Genomic DNA, 19,955 nt, shown 5'->3' with positions numbered 1-19,955 from the left:
CAAGTTAGCGTCATGATTGTAATTTGTCAGCACAGGGATCATTGAAGCTGAGAAACAGAAAACTCTCCACTACTTACGAGAGAAGGACAAAGAAAGAGAAAAAGAGCAGAGGGGAATAAATTCTTTAACCCTTTTGTACCTTGGTTAAGTGATAGTCTCCATAAAGGACTCGATCCAAGATCACACCCCATATATGTAAACAGAACAATAACTGCAGCAAAGGCCAAACCTAGAAAAAGGTATCAAAGGACACAAGTAGGGCTTTCTTGGACCATCCCCAGTAGTGTCTGATGTAAAAGCCGTTAGTGCTCCATTGAAGAAGCAGTAGCAGTGCCCTGGTTGTGTTTGCAGCAGTGATGACCCTGGGCGTGTCTGTCATGCTTTCCCACCTGGGATGCCTTGGTACCCACGGTCAGACGTTTGTAAGGTGGCTGCTTAGGTTCGGACTCAGTCTGAACCACAAAAGGGAGAAAACGCATTGGTCTTCCCAACCCAGATGACTGAGTTAAACAACCTTCCCAATATGTGATTTAGATAGAAGGGTATTCTGGTCCCAGGAGCAATAACTTTAGGGTTTAACACTAGCCAACCAGAAAGGCTCAAAATCAGGGACCGGATCTAAGAATAGATAAGTCCATTTATTCACGGATACTGATTCATACAGCCTAGATGTTTCTAGCATTTTCACATCTGGGACTGTAAAGAGTCTCACTCTTGGACTCGAGCCAGGAGCAGGCAGATTTGCTGCCACCCTGCATTGCCCAGGGGCCACCGCTGGCATGCCAGACTGTCTGTCCATGGTGCTGGATTTTGGTCTGCAGATCCGCTGTACAGTGGGGTCTGGACCAGCTGGTGGCCTTTTCCGGTAGCATCTAGATTTGCTCCAGCAGGGTACGTGAAGTCAGTCAACACCTTCACATTAAACGAACGGGCACTGAAAAGTGAGAAGGACAAAATCATTTTTGTAACTGGAAGGTACAGAAATCATCTTGTTGAAACTCTCATTCTACATAAAAAGAAACCAAGGCTTAGAAAGTTGAAGAGTTTTCCAAGATCACAGAGGCTTCTAGCAACAGATCGGACAGCAAGCAAGACTCACGTCTCTCCAGGAACACAAGCTTCAATGCCCACGTGCAGGCGGGAGCAGCACGAGTGTGACTTGTCATGTGGGGAAGCAAGGCTAACGCTGTTCCTTTAGTTGGTCTCGAAGCACAAGTCTATCCAGAGCACCAAGGGACTCTGACCTTGTCCTTGACCATCACATCTTCCAGTGACACTATGAATGTGCTTTCCAGATATATCAGTGGCTTACACTGGCTTAAACACAAAGGGACTTTACTGCCTCTCTATTGAAAGTCGAGGGTAGTTCTAGTTGGGTAGATTTGATTCAATCTGCCCAAACCAAATCTTTCTCCATCTTCCAACCCTACTGTAGTCAGTGATGACTGTAGTTTCAAGCACTGTATGAGTGCCAGCAGCTACAGGCCAGTATCCTACTGTGTCTGAGTCCAGTGGGAAAAAAAGCCTATACTTCTTTCCCAACAATCTCAACAAAAGTCTTGCTGCAGCTTGTTGGCTGGGATTAGTACGCACTTCCTACCCAGAGCCGATCACTGTGGCCAGAAGAATGTGATGCTTTCCATGGTCTTTGGGGCTGTGGGGTTAGGGGTAGGAGGTAAAATGATCTCCATCTGAAGCACGTGATCTCAGACTAGGAGGTAGTTCCCTCCTCCTCTGAGATCTGAAGTCAAGATGAACGGATGCAACTCAGCCAAAACAACAGGTGCCCAGGAAACCAGGTGTTATTAGCACACATGGATCACATCGAGCTTTGCTATATCTACCGTCAGAGTCACTGGACTTTCCAGCCAGCTGTAAAGCCCTGATAACTCTTCTCTCCATTGTTTCCAGGAAACAAGCTGGCCTGGGAGGGAGGAGCGGTGATGGGCAGCAGGGGGCTGTCAGGTGGTGACAGAGGTCCAGGGAGAACAGGGTGTCCCAGGTCGAGGGGCTAGATCGTGCTCAGTGGTCAGGGCTGGAGTGAGAGGGGTGAGCTAAGAGAGTTGAGGCGGGGAGAAAAACAGAAGCCAGACCAGGAAGAGCACGTCGGTCACGGGGGGGTGTGTGGACTCACTTTAGGACGCTGGGAGCCACTGGGAGCGGGGAGGGGGGGATGGAAGGGACTTCTCACTGGTATCATCTCTGACTGCGCTGTGGAGACCAGTGGGTTACACTGAAAATAAAGAGCTGCCCTAGTCTGAAATGTAAGCAGGTGTCTGGAGAGCGGGGTCATCGGATCATCTAGCTATGCCGTCTCAAGTGGGTATACTTTGGGGGCTACCTATCCGAGGTGGATGAGGATTGCTGATGAAAATCTCTACCTACCCCAGGTAGGTTCTACTCACCGCATGCCGTGTGGGCCTGTCTGGCTCGCCATAGTCTCTGGAGATTGATGAAATGGAGGCATAAACTACTGATGTCTCTGTAAGCCAGGATTTGTCAGCAGCTGTCAGAAATAGAAATGAAGGGGGTGGGGGATGGAGGGGGCCGGGGGGAGAGGGAGAGAGAGATTGATTATGAGAAACACAGACAACGCTAGAACTAGCCCCAAAGCCCACGTTTAGAACCACTCCCATGATGGGAAATGAAAAGTTTGTCCTGATTTTCTGGCAAATAGTGTTGGGAACTCGATGACCCTTCTTATTCTTAGCTCTCCGTGACCCCCGGAGATAAATGTGGTCAAATAAAACTGAGGTCTCCGGCTCCAGTCCGGCCTCGCCAGGGATAGAGGTATCTTAAAAATAGCAGTAAAATTTAGGGCAAGTCTCCGGCTGCCCATTTGAGATGCATTCCCAGCATTTTTGGAGCCACGTCTGCCTCAGCCATCTAACTGCCCCCGGCCGGCCTGCTCCGTAAACAGCCCCGTGACGTCAGTCTGCAGGCATGATTAGTGGTCATTTGACAGGGTCAAGGGGCCACTATATCCTACAGGCTGGATGGTGACTCAGGCTCCTGGCTCAGCGGAGTGGAGCATAGAGGTCAGTAGGGCGGGGCCCGGCCAGGGACCCGGGTCTGAGAGCTCAAGGAGCCCACCTGGGCTTGGGCAACCCACTGGCTCTGTTTGGAGATGGTGAGCATCCCGAAACAGCATCCTTGGATGGCTCTTGCAGGTTTTTCTGCAGGACCCAAGTCCTTCCCTATCCCAAGGCCTGGGAGTTCCCTTCCAGGGTTTGTCTGCCTCTCATCTGTTTCTGGCCGAGACCGGAGGGAGAGCCAGCTTTCCGTGGTGGTGCCTTTCCTGATCTTTATCAACCACTGGATCAACCCAGGCCTGATTAGTTCGTAATGGCCTGTGCTGTTTTCCCTTGTTCAAGGTCAATTACAGAAGACACTTTTAAGCGGCTCAGATGGTACGAAAATATCGTGTGCCATTGTGTTCAGCACTAATATGACATTACTTTCCACTGGGACTATTAAATTTTTTTTTTTTTTACATACCACTGTTTTGAGTTGAGAAATGCATTTACTAATTGATTTATAATGTCACTAAAACATCATTTAAAACAAAAAAGCCATTTCTGAATGTCAGTGACCAACCCCTCAGTTTGTTATGTTGGCACCCTTCCTGCCCGCAGTGATTCTGTACTGTGACGAATTGTGGCCAGTTTCACTGTCACTGGTCACCCCTGCAAGTAGGATGGGAAGGGATGTCTGAGCCAGGAGTCTCTTTTCCCACTGTGCACCTCAGTTTCCCCATCTGTAAAAGTGGGGACTTGGAATAAATAATCTCCAAAGCTTCCTTTCTACTTAGTGTAAAAATAGAATAGTGAATGACACATGTAATACATTACTTTATTCCTGCAAAAGTTCTGAACATTACAGGCAACCTCTCCAACTCTGTCCCACCTCCACTCAGCCCTGCCCAGCCCTAGACATCTTCCCAGCGGTAGCCACGGCGACACGTTTATATGACTCTTTCTCAGACATTGTTCCATGGATTAACATAAAAATGAACTTATAGAACCTTTAAGATGTTTCACGGACTCGTTTTATAATAATGAAATATATTTTGAGTTAATAGGAACCTTGTTTCTTTAGGTAGTGTATAAATTCAACTCAATGTGATCATTTCATAGGGTTAGAACAATCTAGGTAAAATATGAATGCAGTTTTAAAGCTGAGAAAGTGTTGATTGTTGTACCACTTTTACTTATCGTATGTGAGTCTGCCTCACTTAATACTATAACTTTGCTCCTGGAAGCTTAGTATAAAGATATATTGGAGTCAACCGAATGTTACCATTAATCGCATCCCTCTTTTGAAATTATGAACTTTTTATTATAAAAGTAATTCTATATAATGTATGTGTGTATATGCATATGTGTGTGTATATATGTGTGCATATACATATAAAAGGAAAAGCCCCTCTTCTCAGCCCCCAGCCCAGTCATTCTCTCCCAGAAGAAACCGTTGTGTCCATTTCTGCCTCCAGAAATTACACTCACGTGTGCTGTCTTCTTTACTGCTCACTGTGTTTCCCTTTAACATTCAGTGCACACACACACGTACACACATGCGCGTGCGCTCATTTGCTCATGGTGGGCTGAGAGGGCTCTCGCGTGTGCACCTGCTATACACTCGGCATGGTGATGCACGTTTTGTTGGCTCCATGTGAATTAGAACACTGAGGTCCAGGGATGTGGAATAACTTTCTCGGGTTCCTACAATTAGTGGCCCAGCCACTCCAGTGCAGACATGCTTTTTAGACACTCTAGTCATTTCTTTATTGGAAGACTCTCCTTATTACAAGACTATAGGGAACTCTCAAACTCAATGTTAAGGCTCAAAGAAAATAAAGGAAGACTGAACGGATGAGGGTGAGATCTGGGAACCGTTCCTAAAATTATATCCCTGAGCTTCAATCCCAGCCAGCAGATGCAGGAAGTGAGCAGATGTGGGGTTCCCCCACCGCTTGGCCACCCAGGAGAGCCAGAGCTCTCAACACCAGGGGAAAGGGTGTGCTTTGGGAAGCATTTGAGCTGATGGGAATGGAGCAGAAGTTCTCCTTCCCATCAGCCTGAGGCTTGCCTGCTTTGCGCCATTTACCTGGACCTAGAGCCTGAGAGAAGCCCCCTGCAGTTGGGCATTGGCTTTCTCTTTTTGATTCATCTCAGCATCATGGGAAATCGGAGCATCCGAGCTTGAGTGCTCAGAAATCCTCCTGGAAAGCCAGGGGAACTGGGAGCAGGGATGTGTACGCTCCATCGTCTTTGAACAGAAGACGCGTATTTCTTAAGTCGCCTTCGGTTAAAGGAGAAAGAACAGCTCCCATTTATTGAGTCCTCTGATATGTCTGGTAGTGTGCTGAGTGGTCTTCGTTACAGCTTTGTGAGATGGAAAGTCCACATTTTATGGACAAGGATCCCGGCCATCAGATCTTTAGGTAACTGTCTAGAGGACGGAGAACTGAAATAGTGGGGGTGGGATCAGGCCTTCACCTGCTGACTCCAAAGCCTGTGCTTTTGCCAATGTTGTTCTCTGCTCTAGGCTTGGAAGCGAAATAGACAGACAGCTGTCACCAGGCTGACCACAGTTAAGTCCACTAGCCACCCTGTCTTTTCTGGACATTCCTAGTCTTAAAACTAATGATCTCTTTGTTTAATTAGTGTCTTCTGATTACTCAGAAACATTTGATACGCTTGACTTCTTAGGATGAATTTTTTTTTTAAATTCTGAAATCTGAGCTTATATTGGAATGTAAATAAGCAATCATCTACCTGGTGGCAGAGGCTTACTGGAATCAGTGTTTTTCAAACTATGAATTCATCAGTGAGTTAGGAAATCACTTTAGTGGGTCATGACCAGCAGTTGAAAGAGTAGGATAGGAGAGGATAGGAGAGGATAGCAGAGAACAGGAAAATATCAGTGCATAGCACACAGCAAGCATGAGTGTGTGTGTGTGATTTTTATTTCTGTGATACATATGTACGTGTGCACTAATGTAAAATACATTGCTTACTCCAGGTCACAGTTTTTTTTAAAAGTGAGCTTTGAAAAGAGAAATGTGAACAGATGTATAATTCATTAAATTGCGTGTTGCTGTTTTCTGGGCATAGCTTGCCCTGTAGTTACTGACAAAGCACCCTTAGTCCATTGGCACAAACGGATTGCAAGTCGAGCTTTCTGGACGTTTCTGTGTGTTAATCTTTTCCCAGATCCTTGATTACATGGATGTGCCTGCCAGATTCAGAACATGTTTTGGACACTCAGGGAGGGCAAAGTGACATTTCCAAAAGCTGTAGTGAGTTAGTAGCAGAAGTGGGACCAGAATTAGATTATTTATGGATTCTTTGCAGACTGGAAATAAAAAAGAGGGGTGAGCAATGGCTGTCATACTGAGGTCAGTGAGCAGCTGTTCCCTCATCGATGGAGCTAGAAAACAAGGGAAATGAACTTTGCAGCAGCAGCAGGGATTGGGCTAGACCTGGGGAGGGATTTCCTCGCGGTGAAAAGTAGGGGGGGGCGCGTGTATCACCCCTCCTCCAGAGGTCTTGAGAAAAGCAAGATAAATTCCCTTCTGCCATGGGGTTTTGGGGGGACAGCAGGAGGGTGGGCGAGCCTGAGTTTTTTTCCCCACCCGAATGTCCTTATTGCCTTGGCCACACCCTCCCTCTCTCCCATGAGCGGGCGTGGTCTGGAGCTGGCTGTGTTTCTGTCCTCAGCCGAGGATGGCGAGGATGAACCCCGTGGTGTTTAGCTGGGTTGCAGTTAGCTTTGCATTGCATCCGGATGTCAAACCAGGCCTGCAACAGCTGTGATCAGCTGTTGGGAGAGAGGAGCCGGGTGAGGAGGGGGCAGCTCCTGGCCTCTCGCCCAACCCTAGTCCAGGGCTTAGTACCCACCTCTCCGCTTGCCTCTTTCTGCGGCTGACTCTTCCACTGTGACTTCTTCTGCCTTTTTCCCTGCATCTCTTTTCATCTTCCTCTGTTTTTTTCTCTTCTCCCCTTATCTCTTCTTGGGCCATCGAAAGCCACTGTGCTTCTGTGAGGATCCTTTAGAGCAGCGGGTTCATTCAGCACAGAGGAAGGTTCAGAGAGAACCCGCTGCGGAATCCCCTACCCCGAACAGCAGCTGGTAGTCAGGAGCTTTCCGACAATAGGAGAAAAGCCCAGATTCCGGCAGACTTGGATTCTCACCTTGACTCCACCCCTTGCTGGCCAATCATTGAACTTCTCTGAGCCTGAGTTTCCTCCTGGGTTATACAGGGATATCCATGCCTTCCTGAGGATCTTGTTGTGAAATGAGGAAACCTCCAGAAAAGCTCCTTGCTTCGGGATGGACGCACACTGCACGTTCAGGCTATGCTTGTTTTCCTTCCGGGCCCCTCCTGAGACAGAGTTCCCTCCCTGCCTTCCTCAGCAGCCGTGCACCCCGCTTGGTGGCCTGATGCCACCCCACCTCTTGCTTCAGTCCGGCTTGTTTTGCTTTTACTGAGCATCGAAGATTTGTTGAATTCCATGGAGAAAACAGTTCCGTGAAGGGGCATAATTCTTCTGTACCAACTCTTGTTATTTTTCCAGGCTTAGAAAAAAAAGGGAGTCTGAGAAAATACGCCGTTTTTAACATGAGTCATCCCAAGATGGGGGGAAAAGGCAACAGCTCGGACAAGCCCTAGACCTCTCCATGGTCTGAGCTCACGTCAGCCACTGACATTTTATTTCTTAAACCACATGGGCAGGTGATAAAGATGGTTAGTGAAAGGGGATACTGCCCAACCGTGAGTCATACCACTGCCCTCCTCCCAAAATTCACTCAGCCTTCAGCTTGCTCTGAATCAGCCATCAAGCGAAGCCGGCCCCTCTCATGGCCGTGGTCCCAGAGCAGCCGGCTGGGGAGGACACCCTTGACCGTCTGCCGGCACCTGTGTCTTCACTGAGCCCCGGGCTGCGGAGCAGTGTGCGTGGTGTCCGGGGGTCTCCCGCCCCTCAGAGCCCACAGGCTAGTGGAGCCAGGATGGCTTCATAGTCCTGGGTTCCTCTCATGATTGCTGGGCTCCTCTGGAAGGAGAATCCAGAGGAAGCTTCTGGGGATATTGGAGAGAGTAAGAAAGCCACTTCTAGGCTGATGTTGGCTTTTGTGGACTTTGGTCCTTTTTTGGACGTTGTTGGCTGGGCCGTGGACTCCTCACCTCTGCCTCCTACCCCCCCCAAGTCTGAGAGCCAGGGGTTTGCCTGCTGCTTTGACCTTTGAGGTTGCACCAGAGAAGTAGCTCCTTCCCTCCATCTCTTCCCAGTCGTCACATGGCCTTTTTCTTTGGACAGGTTTAAGGATTACCGGGAGCCGCCCTGGGCCCTGAACCCATATGAGTTTTCCAAGCAGTACTGGTCCGTTCTGTCTGCCCGTCTGGCTTTTGTCATAATCTTCCAGGTGAGTTGTTCAGATAAGGCACAGCGGGTCAGGATCCGGGCTGCAGGGGTACAGATGGCCCCGTCTCCGGGTTTTCAGGGCTCTCTGTGACTCAGGGGCCTTCACGTGCGGCAGGCAGCCCTGAGACCCTTCCCTGGGTGAGGGCTTTCATTAACGGATGGATTTGCAGAAGGAGGATAAAGTAGAGTAAGGTTACAAGACAAATGTGGAGTAAGGTGCAGGGTGGAGATTGATTCCCAGTTAAACCCAAGACCAGAAAGTGGGGAACCGCATGGGAGACCAGAGCCTCACCTCGAAGGCAGACAGACCGTCCCACCTGGTCTCCGCACCCAAGAAAGGCCTTGAGTTCTGACCCTTTCTTCCAGCTCTCGCCCCTCCTTTATTGTGTTGTTTCGGCCCCTGAGACACCTGGTGGGAAAGGCCCCCAGAGCCCCCCGGCAGCCCAGGGTGAATAGCAAACCTGAGCTGACGATTCCTATCTCCCACAATAGCCGAAGCTACAATTGCGTCGCCGAGATTCTCCAGGCTCGAGGCCCACCGTTCCCACTGGGGTCCTGCTAGCCTTGGAGCAGGGCTGGGGCACCAGTCCAGATCCCTTTCCCATCGCCACCCCTACCCCCAGGCTTTTGTATTCCCTGAAGGCAGGTCCCTGGAGGGCTCTAAGGTATCCTGCCCCCGGCCCCCAGCCCAGGAAGTGAAGAAGCCCCCCCACCCCCCACCCCGGAGGCTAGTCTTTCACTTGGAGAAGCAGGCATTCTTCCTCTGGAGAGATGAGGCGATATGTGTGCCCGATCGTCACCTGTCCCTTGGCTGCCCCGCCTGCAGAAGCCCGTCCTTACTTTACCACGTGTCACATGTCACTTTCACTCCCCAAGAGGGCTTGGTTTAAAAGGCCAGTGTCTGACTTGACCAAGCAGCTCCAGGTCACTTATGGCACCCGGCAGCCTCTGGGAGCAGCCCTTGGTTCCCCCAGGTCTTCCCTGGGCCCTGGGAGCACGCAGAGTTCAAGGTTGAGCTGGGGGTGGGTTCAGAGCATGGAAGACAGATGGCGGGGCTCTGATATCTCTTGGGCTGTCACTGTCCTCCAGGTCTAAGGAGAGGGGGCGTGCGAGCATAAGATGGGCAGGCAGAGGAAACTACAGCTGGAGGGTGAGGGGCAGCGTGTGGAAGGCCTGGGAGCCGGAGCATACGAGGAGCCGCCCTTTAGCGGGCGGTGCCGGCACTGCAGCACGTCTTCACCCACTTAAATAGAAAACGCTCCCAGGAAGGGAGGGGAGGTGGCTTACTGGGGGGAAGGAAGGCACTTCCAGATGTGCACGAAACCTCAGAACCGATGCAGGCCCTTTGAGGCAGGGCCCAGGCAGGCGGTGAGACCAGAACGTGGGGTTGGCTGAGGTCAGAAGTCAGTGCAGAAACCAAGGGTCCACCTCCGATATGGGGACGGAGGGACAGTTGGGAAGAAGAGAGGGGTGGTTGGTTCAGGGAGAGCCCTGCAGGGGCCGTTGGGCGTTACGGCTGCTTTCTTGAAAGCTCTGGAGCCCGGATCCTGGAGGCAAGAACAGGACACATGGGGGCAGGGGGCGGAGGGGAAGAAGCCAGTTAACACTGTCTGGCCGTGCATGGGAGGGGGGCTCTGGGAGATGGGCGCGGTCCCTACTCCACTGTCACCCGGGGACCCCAAGGGGCAGTGATGCTCGTTGGCTGAGATCAGCCGCTAGTCGGCTGAGGAGCCAGAGGAACCCAGAGGCCCCCTGCCTCCCCGGGTCTGGGGTCTGTGCCCTCACCCCTGCCCACCCCGCCTGCCCCGGGGCGGTGGAGCCCTCCCGCCCCGCCTGTCCTCTCACCACCCCCCTTCTGGCCCTCAAAGAACCTGGTGATGTTCCTGAGCGTCCTTGTGCATTGGATGATCCCTGACATCCCCACTGACATCAGTGACCAGATCAAGAGTGAGAAGAGCCTGTTTGTGGACTCCTTCCTGAAAGAGGAGCACGAGAAGCTCAGGCTGATGGAGGAAGCTGCCTGGAGGGGCCGGGGCCCCGGCCGTCGCAGCGGGAGGAGCCCGGCAGCCAGCCTAGTGCCCTCGGCCTGGAGCCAGCCGGGCAGCAGCGCGTCCTCGGGGTCCCAGCACACCAGCGTGTGAGCAGCCGAGACCAGCACGGTGTCGTGTCCGTCCTTGCGCAGGATCTGGCCTCAGGGGCCCTTGAGAAGGGCGTGTGTGTGTGTGTGTATGTGTGTGTGTGTGTGTGGACAGATTATTAGCGACAGGAGGCAGAGGATGGGCGCAGGAGGGAAGAGAATGATGCTGCTTCTCAGAAACTTCACGCTTGGGTTTCTTTTAGGTCCTCTTTTGAGCTGTATCCTTTGGGGGATTGGTACCCGCTCTTGCATCCACTGGTGAAAGAATTGGGTCTCTCCAGCCCAGAGTCCCAGGCACCTCGAGCCCTGCCCTGTGCCCCCTCAGATACCGTCCCCGAATTTCGGTGGCCGCAGGCCATGAGAAGCACAGTCCAGGCCCTGTTTCAGCCCCATCATAAGTGATCACCACCCCCCTTCCCACCATCACCCTGAGAAAACCCTCTGCATCACTGTCACAGCCTCAGTGGATGCAAATTAAGTTCCGTGGCTGATTGCTGTGGCCTCTGGACCCAATGGTGAGGAGCAAAGATGCAGACCTGGGCTTGTCTCCAGTTCACGTCATGGGGATGCTTTGAGCTAAATGCAACTGGCCATCATTTTATGCAGGTTCAGGTTTAAAATAATAAATTGAAACATTCTTTATAAAGATGCATCTCCTTGTCTTGGGCTCTCTCTCTCTTGCTTCCTGCTGATGTTTATGGCGCCCCTGCTGGGTGCCAAGCATCGTTCTCAGACTAGAGACACAGCGGAGGACAAAAGACAAAAGCCCGCCGCGCCGAGTTAGGTTCTGGGGACAGTTACGTCAGACAGTGAGCTGATGAATGCACAGCATTTCAGACGATCATGAGAAATATGAAATAGGATAAGGGAGGCAGGAAGTGTGAGGGCATGGGAGGAGGGGCTTGCCATTTTATACATGAATTAATGACAAACCCAGGATGGTTCGGAGATCACCTCTTGCAAAGCTCACGTCATTGATTGGTAGCGGCCTCCCGAGCTCTGCGGGGAGATCTTCTAGTTGGAAGCAAAGGCCAGACGTCATTTATCATCGCCTTTCACACACCTCCACCCACCTGCTGACCAGAACCAGTGCGCTGGCCCTTCCCTTGGGACCTGGCCCCAGTTCCCTGCAGGTCAGTCTGACTAGCGTACAACTTGGTCACAATGGAAGCTGCCGGGAGGGCCACACCCCAGAGGAGGTGTCGGTTACTTTAAGGACACGCTGAAGTTTTAGGTTGGTTTTCTAGTTTTTGAGGTTCATGCCCACCATCTTTTCTCAACATTTTACCTCCTTGTCCAAATCCTTTATGCTTTAGGAGTATGCTCTCCCCAGAATAATACGTTACTCTCCCCCCACCTCTCCATCCATTTATAATCTACGGTATATGAATCCAGCAGCTTCTCAACTCTTATAGGAATCTGTCACGGATAATCTGGAAGAGAGGTGAAGGCTCTCCCCAGCCCCCTGTAACCTTACTCTCTTGCATTTCCTGTGCCGCTGAAGGCTGTACCTTTTCCTGCAGTGTGTGTTTCCTGAGATACATTTCTTGCTAGTGAATGAGGTTGGCCTCGTCCACTCCTCTCCTGACAAGTACAGTTCTGCAGCTCCCAACAGCACGGCACAAATGAAGCGTATGGCTCAGTGTGGATGACTGAGCTTACCTTCCACGGATCCGTTCTACTCACCTTTTACAACCCCAGGCCCTGGGCAACCGTGTCTCGGATCTCCTAACCCTCTTCAGCCCAGGTAAGCGACGTCCAAATTTCCACTCCTGCCCCGACCCACGGGGGTATCCGCTCTGCTCAGCCACAGCAGAGGGCGCCAGAGAGCAGAGCCCACCCTTCAAGGCCGAGCCACGCGTTCTGGAAAACAAAGCAGATGTTTCTTACACACGCAGCCCTGTTGCACATCTGGCTCCCCTCCTGCTCCCCTTCCTCCTCTGCCCTCCTGCTCCCCTTCCTCCTCTGCACAGCAGCAGATGGCAGTGCCCGCAAAGCCACCTCCCTCCAGGACCAGCCGAGAAGACGTTCTGCCCGGGACTCTCACCCAGACACAGTGGATGCCACTGACCCTTCTGGCCTCCCCGGGGCTCCTGCAGTTTCATCTGCAGAAAGGAAGTGCAAGGCGAAAGCCAGATGGGAATTCCAAAAGACAGCTCCACATATGAGTTCAGGAACCTTCATGTTTCATGAAGCTTCTTTCTCTCCCTTCCTAACAGAGGCCCGAGGCTTCCCAGCCAGGATGTCTTCCTCAGTTAGGGGGATGAAGCCACAGGCCGTGAGGGAAAGAGGCAGACTTTTGACATGGATCCCACATCATAACCTGCTCCTTGTTTTCCCCCAGCACAGTGGGCTCTGGTCGGCCTGTCTCGAGTTCCTCAGAGACTATGTGTCGTCTTCTATCAGGAACCACATCTGCCTGGTCTGAGCGAGGCTGCTTGTTGGGAAACAGGTGAGGCCCCTGAAATAGGCCTCGTCAACCCTATTCCCCGGGCCACCTTCCTGCTACGCTCTCAGGAGCTTTGCTGGCTGTCTCCCTTACCAACTTCAAACTTGGTTTTCTCAGCTGTCAACCCCAGACTTTACTCCACCTGCCTCTTTTATATTTATTTATTTATTTATTTATTTTATTTATTTATTTATTTATTTCTGGCTGTGTTGGGTCTTCGTTTCTGTGCGAGGGCTTTCTCCAGTTGTGGCGAGCAGGGGCCATTCTTCATCGCGGTGCACGGGCCTCTCACTGCCGCGGCCTCTCTTGTTGCGGAGCACAGGCTCTAGGCGCGCAGGCTCAGTAGTTGTGGCTCACGGGCCCAGCTGCTCCGCGGCACGTGGGATCTTCCCAGACCAGGGCTCGAACCCGTGTCCCCTGCATTGGCAGGCAGATTCTCAACCACTGCGCCACCAGGGAAGCTCCACCTGCCTCTTTTGATTCTTTTCTTCTTGCTTCCATTTATTGCCCACTGTCTTTTCATGAGGCTGAGTTTTTCCATTTTATCTGTCTTCTCAGTGGCCCCTATCTCTTTTCAGAAACCCCTCGGAAGCTCCTCTCCACGTAGCTGGGCAACATATGTAGAGTACTTTTCCATATCATAATGTCAAAAGCAGGTGGTGTTATTAATATGGGCAGATCCTGGCTTTGTGGGGTCAGAAGCTTATACAATTTTAGGGACCCTCTTTAAGAAAAAAGTACCCCAGATTATGAAATAAAATTAGGTACAAAGGTGAATATTTATCTAGCATGAAGAGAGAAATCACAACAAAATATACATTTTAGGCTAACACCAGGAACACCCCAAAAGGGACTTCCCTGGGAGCCCAGTGGCTAAGACTTCGCCTTCCAATGCAGGGGGTGCAGGTTCGATCCCTGGTCGGGAGCTAAGATCCCACATGCCTCGTGGCCAAAAAACCAAAATATAAAACAGAAGCAATATTGTAACAAATTCAATAAAGACTTTAAAAAAATGGTCCACATCAAAGAATCTTTAAAAAAAATTCTTAAAAAAAACAACACCACCACAAAAGCCATAACAAATAACTTCATTTTTTATTAATTAACCAACTCGCTCACCCTTATAATAATACTGCTCCCTCCACACCACTGGCTGCAGGCTCTTTAATTGCCTTTTCATACCAATATTTCCAATAAGGAGAAGAAAAAGGAATCCAGTCTTTTCCTCTAGCAAGTTTGATCTACATTTACTTTCTATTTTGGATAGAAACTTAAAATTTTTCTTTCAGTTCTACAACTCACTGTTGGTCATTTCATGTGAATTTTAAGATTACGGTCAAATTTGGGAAAGCATCTATCAAGTTCCTTTCATAGATAAGCTCTAAGATCGAAAACATGTTCCAGACATTTTAAAAGCAGTTCCACCTCTATTCTCTGTATATCCTTCTAGTGCTGGGCACCCTTGGAAGGGGCCTTGGAGCTAAAATTGCATTAGCTTTAATGTCAATGTGCCTCTCATCATTAGCCCTGTTTTGATAGCCACTGAAACTGAAGCCTGGAGTTCACACAGCTGTAAGGACTTCAGCACCAGGGTACAGGCTTCTGTTTCTTGGATATCGTGACCCCCCGCTCAGAGGCCCACTGCTCCTGGGTGCTCTCCCGGCGGCCCACGGCGTAAGGCCAGTGACAGTGCCAGTACTAGTAATGATATAAGGACAATCACCACCCACAGAGCAATTACTAGGAGCTAGTTCTTCTGCTAAGAACTGAACGCTCTTCACAGTCTTTAATCCGCACAACCTCCTGCGAAGTGTGTTTAGTCCCCGTCTTACTAAAGAGCCCTACCACCAGCTTGGATTGCAAGCCCTCCTTTTCCTGTGAATGACTGGAGCGCCCACATGATGATTAATAAAGCTGGACCAAGAAGCCATTGGTGTCTCCTTCTTGAGGCCTCCTGCCTTGGGTTCCCCCAAGTTCTCCAGGGCCTACCCATCCCAAGGGGGGCTTCCAGAGAATCCCTGAGGAGACAGCAGGGGGGTATTCCGTGCTCTTTGGCGAGTGTCACACGTGTGCTAGAGGGGTCATCTGCCACTGCACCTTGACGCCCTCGCTGACCTGACTTCTGACCCCAGCAAAGTCGTGTGTCCCACACTTGGGCTCCACGATTATCCCCCAGGGATCTCGGCCTCACCACACAAGTACCAAATTCAGCCACTCCTTGGAACTCCCAGATCTTTGTATCAAGCCGGTTTCCCCAGCCAGGACCCCCCTTCCAGGTGGGGACCTCCCTTCTGAGGCCTGGTGGTCTCTCCCATCACACTGACCCACTGTCATAGATACTGATTTGGGATTATGAGTTGGGGGTCTCCGAGTGTCAAGAAGAATCAGTCCACTCCCTTCCCTCCAGACCAAGCTGAATCTAAGCGTTTGCCTCTCAAGCTGCAGAAGCTTCCATGCTTACTCTGCTCTGGGCAATCCCTCATTTACCCAGAAGAAAAGCTCTGTGTCAACCTTCCCTGAGCCCAGCGCCTCTAACCTCACTGGGCAGAGCTGGCGAGAGTGGTGGGGCAAGGGGTGCCAGCGCCAGCACACACAGAGGAACATGGGGCTCCAAGAAGCTCTGTCTCTGCTCAGCTAGGAGGAGGCGGCACCTGCCTTGCCCCCGAGCCTGTGCCTTCACCTCTCACTGGAGAAAAGGAAAAGGCACATTCCTGAGCTGTCTGTTTGGGTACAGCCTCATGGGGACAGAGTCTTTCATGTGATGCCGAGGAAACCTACTCTAATAGGAAACGCACCCCTTTTGGGAGCCAGACATGGGTTCCAGTGCCCACTGTCCTGCGGGGCAAGCCCAAAGCTTCTCTGGGTTGCTTTCCTTGTCTGGAGCATGGAAATGATGGCGACCTGGCCTCCTCCTCGGGGCTGTCCTGGATAAGCCACAGAGCACAGGACCAATGTCCAGGGGTGGTATTGTAATGAACAGATCCATTTCTGAGATGCGAGACTCATCACCGATGGCTCAGAGAAGTGGAAGCCCAGTATAAGATCCATCAGTAAACACTCGCATTGCCAGAAGTGAACTGAAAGTCCAGGAGAGGCCCTTCCTAGAGGGGGAAGCACAGACGCCAGGAAGTGCAGTGTTTGCATGTTACTGGGATCATCCCTGCAGGGTACCCGGCACCACCTGTCAGCGTCCTTGACCTCAGCGTGTTTCTAAGCTCCATTTCAGGACTGGGTTGGAGGTAAATAGGCAATTGAGGCAGACCTCAGAGGCAATGTCACTGCCCAGATTCACTAAAGAATTATTGTCTTTCCCCCCCACTTCTGTTAACGTGCCTTGGCTTTTAAAACAAATGTCTTGCTTTGACGTCGAATAAGTGTGTAGTGGTTTTTAAAAAATATTGCACCAACTCCATTAGAAACATGTTAAGTGATGCCCAACTATAAGTTTCAGTCACAAGACCATGATTTTCAGAAAATGCATTAATCTCAACTAATTTTTCATGGTTTGTATGGTTTCCTTGAGTGGTTCCCTCTAAAAATCTACCAAAGAGAAGAGAGTTGATTGTGGGAGCAGGGGAGACTTCTGGATTCAAATGCTTCACCGTCAAGACTGAAATCCCCTCAGAAGAAAACTGGCTTTTCTGCTGATCTTTGGATGATTTCTTCATGGCATCACAGCACATCTAGAATCCAAGATGGTGACACTGGTCATACCACTGCCTGTTAGGGATGCCGCGTGCAGGCAATGATATTCCAGGATCACTAAATTAGGAAAGGCCAGAGGACGTCTAGAGAGCTGGCAACCAAGAACAGGCTTTCTGAAAAGTGCTTTCTACCTATTCGTGAAGGTCTGCAGTCTCATATCTGTTTCCAGTAAGAGTGGAAATGAATCAGATGCGTATTGGAAATCACCAACTCAGCTGAGAATTTATGTTGAAAAGACATTATGTGGGATTTCTCTGTCCCTTATTGGTGGGATGTCATTTGGAAAGCAAAGGGTCAGAGAAAAGCGTGTCTCACTGGTAAAGAGTTTTTTTTAAAAACAGAAGCTATTTCTGTTTCTTTAAATGTCACCGTCTTTCAGCTCTGTTCGGTGTTCTGTAATGACCTATATGGGAATGGAGTCTAGAAGAGAGGGGATATATGTATATGTATGACCGATTCACTTTGCTGTACAGCAGAAACTAACACAACATTGTAAATCAACTGTACTCCAATAAAACAATTTAAAAAAGAGATTTGAAGTTGCTATTATAATATTCAAGATAGTTAAACTAGAGTGAGAGAGAGATCAGAAATTCTATGCAGAGTGTGTCAGGCAATGCACAACAGAAGGATTATCAAGTCACTAAAGTATTAAAACAACAGAGGCTGCATAGTCTCCCTGAATATCTAACTGGACCCCTTGAGGACGTGACCCCCACTGTTTGGACAGGATTGTTGCTCCAGGTTGGCCGTGGCTCCCAGCTGCCCAGCCCCGGCCCGACCCTTCTCCTCGCCTTCTCCTTCATTGCCACTCCGCAGTGCCCTCTTCTCAGTTCTCACGCCCACAACTCCTCCCGCAAGCTTCCAGCAGCCTGGCCCCTTGTCCCTGGGCATGCCCTTCTGTGATGCTTCTCAGGACAGAGAGGGAGACTCCTGGTCCACTGGGGTCATGCCCCCTGGGCTCAGGCTTAGAGATCTACCAGCTCCCTCCCAGTTCCCTCTTTTGTTCTGCAAGGGGAACCACATATACATTGTGAGTCTGGGCTAGGAAGGGGTGTGGGGAGTGAGGGATGGACATGTAGGCATGTAACGGCCGCTCATGGGGACCTGTTTCAGACCAGACACATCATCTTCGTTATTTGTGATCCTTACAATGACCTGTAACAATGAGCCCATCTCATGTATGAAAACTTGGTGCTTTAAGATATTCTCCAAGCTGCTCAAGGACACCTAGCAAATACATTCACGAGCCAAAGGTGAAACCTCGGTCTGTCCCGGAGGCTGTACTGTTTCCTCTATGCCAGCCTGCCATCCGTCTTCCCCCCAGCCTTTCCCGCCGTTATTAAGTTATATAAATTCTCTACTTCTCCAGACTGATTCATTGTCATCTCTTCTGTATTCCCACGTTCCTCTCCTGGGCTTTTGCTACATCTGGATGCTCGTTTCTGGTTTGCCACCAGAAAACCCATGATCTTACCCTTGACGTCTGGTTCCTACTCAAGGTGACACACCTTGACTAGCCAGCCTTTTCTTCCTGCTGTATTTCATGGATGCAATCCTCTCTCCCACACCCAGGTCCCCACTCTTCCATCACCAAACCCCTGCAGCTCTGCTTGAGACTGGCAGGCTTAATGTTCGAGCACCCACCCCACGGAAAGGTACGCACGCTCGCTCGTGAGCTTGACTTCCTTTAAGGGAAAGGGACACGCGTTACTAATCTTTAGGATCCAAATCCTAGCATAGTCCGTGCACACAGTCTGCACTCAGTAAATGTTGATCACTGCGAGGAAGGAAGGCAGGGATGGAGGGAAGGAGGGAAGAAGAAACATGGGGCTGGAGTACCCGCTGGGGTAGTGAGGAGGTGGGTCAGCAAGGAGGCTTTCATGAGAAAGCGACAGTGACCAGCCACAGCCCTCCCCTCTCCAGGCCCCACTGCTTCACTCTCCACAGCTTTAGCGCAGAGAATCAGAGCTGACATATCACTGACACACCAGCAAGGGCCAGGCCAGGGATGAAAATATTAAAATAACTTTTTTTGGTTTGTTTTTTAACGAAAAAGAAACGAATATAACTGACAGTAGCATTGCTATTTTCCAGAAAAATATCAAGGCCAAAGATATAAACAGACAACTGATAGACAGAGACTAAAAACATATAAAGGAGCAAAGCTCACTTTTGCTGGTATTTGTGACAAACTTGAGGCATTGACACCATTTAGATTGGCAAAATATTTTACAGTGTGGCTAAAACTGTTGTATAAACCTTTTTTTTTTTCTGTGATATAATCAGCTTTATTTAAAAAAATATATATATGTATACTTGTTCTTTGCCCCCAGTTCCTGGAAAAAAAAAAATTGAAGTGTAGTTGATTTACAATGTTGTGTTAGTTTCAGATATACAGCAAAGTGATTCAGTTATACATATATATACATATATATATATATACATATATATATATATATATATATATATATATATATATATATATATATATATATATTCTTTTTCAGATTCTTTTCCCTTATAGGTTATTACAAAATGTTGAGTATAGTTCCCTGTGCTGTAATATTGAAATAACTTTGTATGCGATTATAAATAACCACTGCTCCCCCCAAGTTCCCCAAGTGTACCTTCAGGCCACCCCAGTACTTCCTCCAGGCCCCCTGGTCTTCACGGTGATCCTGGAAGTAAGTAAAAGAGTTTTGCTTGTCACAGCAGGGCACCTGGGGACCCTGTACTCCGTGGGCATGCAGGCTGTACCGCGTGGAAAATGTTGAAATACGTCTGCATAAAATCACCAATTCCTGAACGCCTAATCCTGGAAGTCTCATCAGGCAAGTCTTGCCTGCCATCCTACCCACCCAGAGATTCCCCTTCAGCAGCTTAGAATCCTTGGATTTGCTCAGAGCCTCTGAGTGGAGGTTGCCCTTTCTTGTCTCAAGGCTCTTAAGCCACAGCGGGCGGCCAACGTAAACGAACCCAAGAGCAATTGGCTGAGTTCACGCCAAAGGAAACAAGCTGGGTAGCTGCCTACCCTTGCCTTGATTCCAGAGCATAAGCTAGATTCAAGATGGGAAAAGCTTTGGCGTCTGTCACATTGGCTTCTCTGTGGAAATCTCATCAAAAACTTTTGGACCTTCCAGATTTCCTGACAAGTCTGTAGCAAAGGCAAAGATGTGCATGTCTCCAGTTCCCTAGGTACCCCCCTCTTCCCTCTCCCCACCTCCCCCAATCCTAG

The 19,955-nt window shown here is 49.9% G+C and overlaps 1 protein-coding gene across 8 annotated transcripts in view; it reads left to right on the top strand.

Moving 5' to 3' along the window:
- Positions 1 to 11,209, top strand: part of ANO2 (anoctamin 2) — a 350,657-nt gene extending 339,448 nt beyond the window's left edge. For all 8 annotated transcript variants that reach the window (XM_082349769.1, XM_082349772.1, XM_082349775.1 and 5 more), the window contains 2 exons: positions 8,322 to 8,427; positions 10,295 to 11,209. In XM_082349769.1, the coding sequence (XP_082205895.1) occupies positions 8,322 to 8,427; positions 10,295 to 10,567 (379 nt within the window). In that variant the 3' untranslated portion in view covers positions 10,568 to 11,209. The remainder of the gene's footprint in view (positions 1 to 8,321; positions 8,428 to 10,294) is intronic.
- The last annotated feature ends 8,746 nt before the right edge of the window (positions 11,210 to 19,955 follow it).

Source organism: Balaenoptera borealis (assembly GCF_965194805.1).
Source record: "Balaenoptera borealis genome assembly, chromosome: 13".
NCBI classification, from domain to species: Eukaryota; Metazoa; Chordata; class Mammalia; order Artiodactyla; family Balaenopteridae; genus Balaenoptera; species Balaenoptera borealis.
The sequence above is the reverse complement of the archived record's forward strand: the minus strand, read 5'-3'. Positions and strand labels throughout refer to the sequence as shown.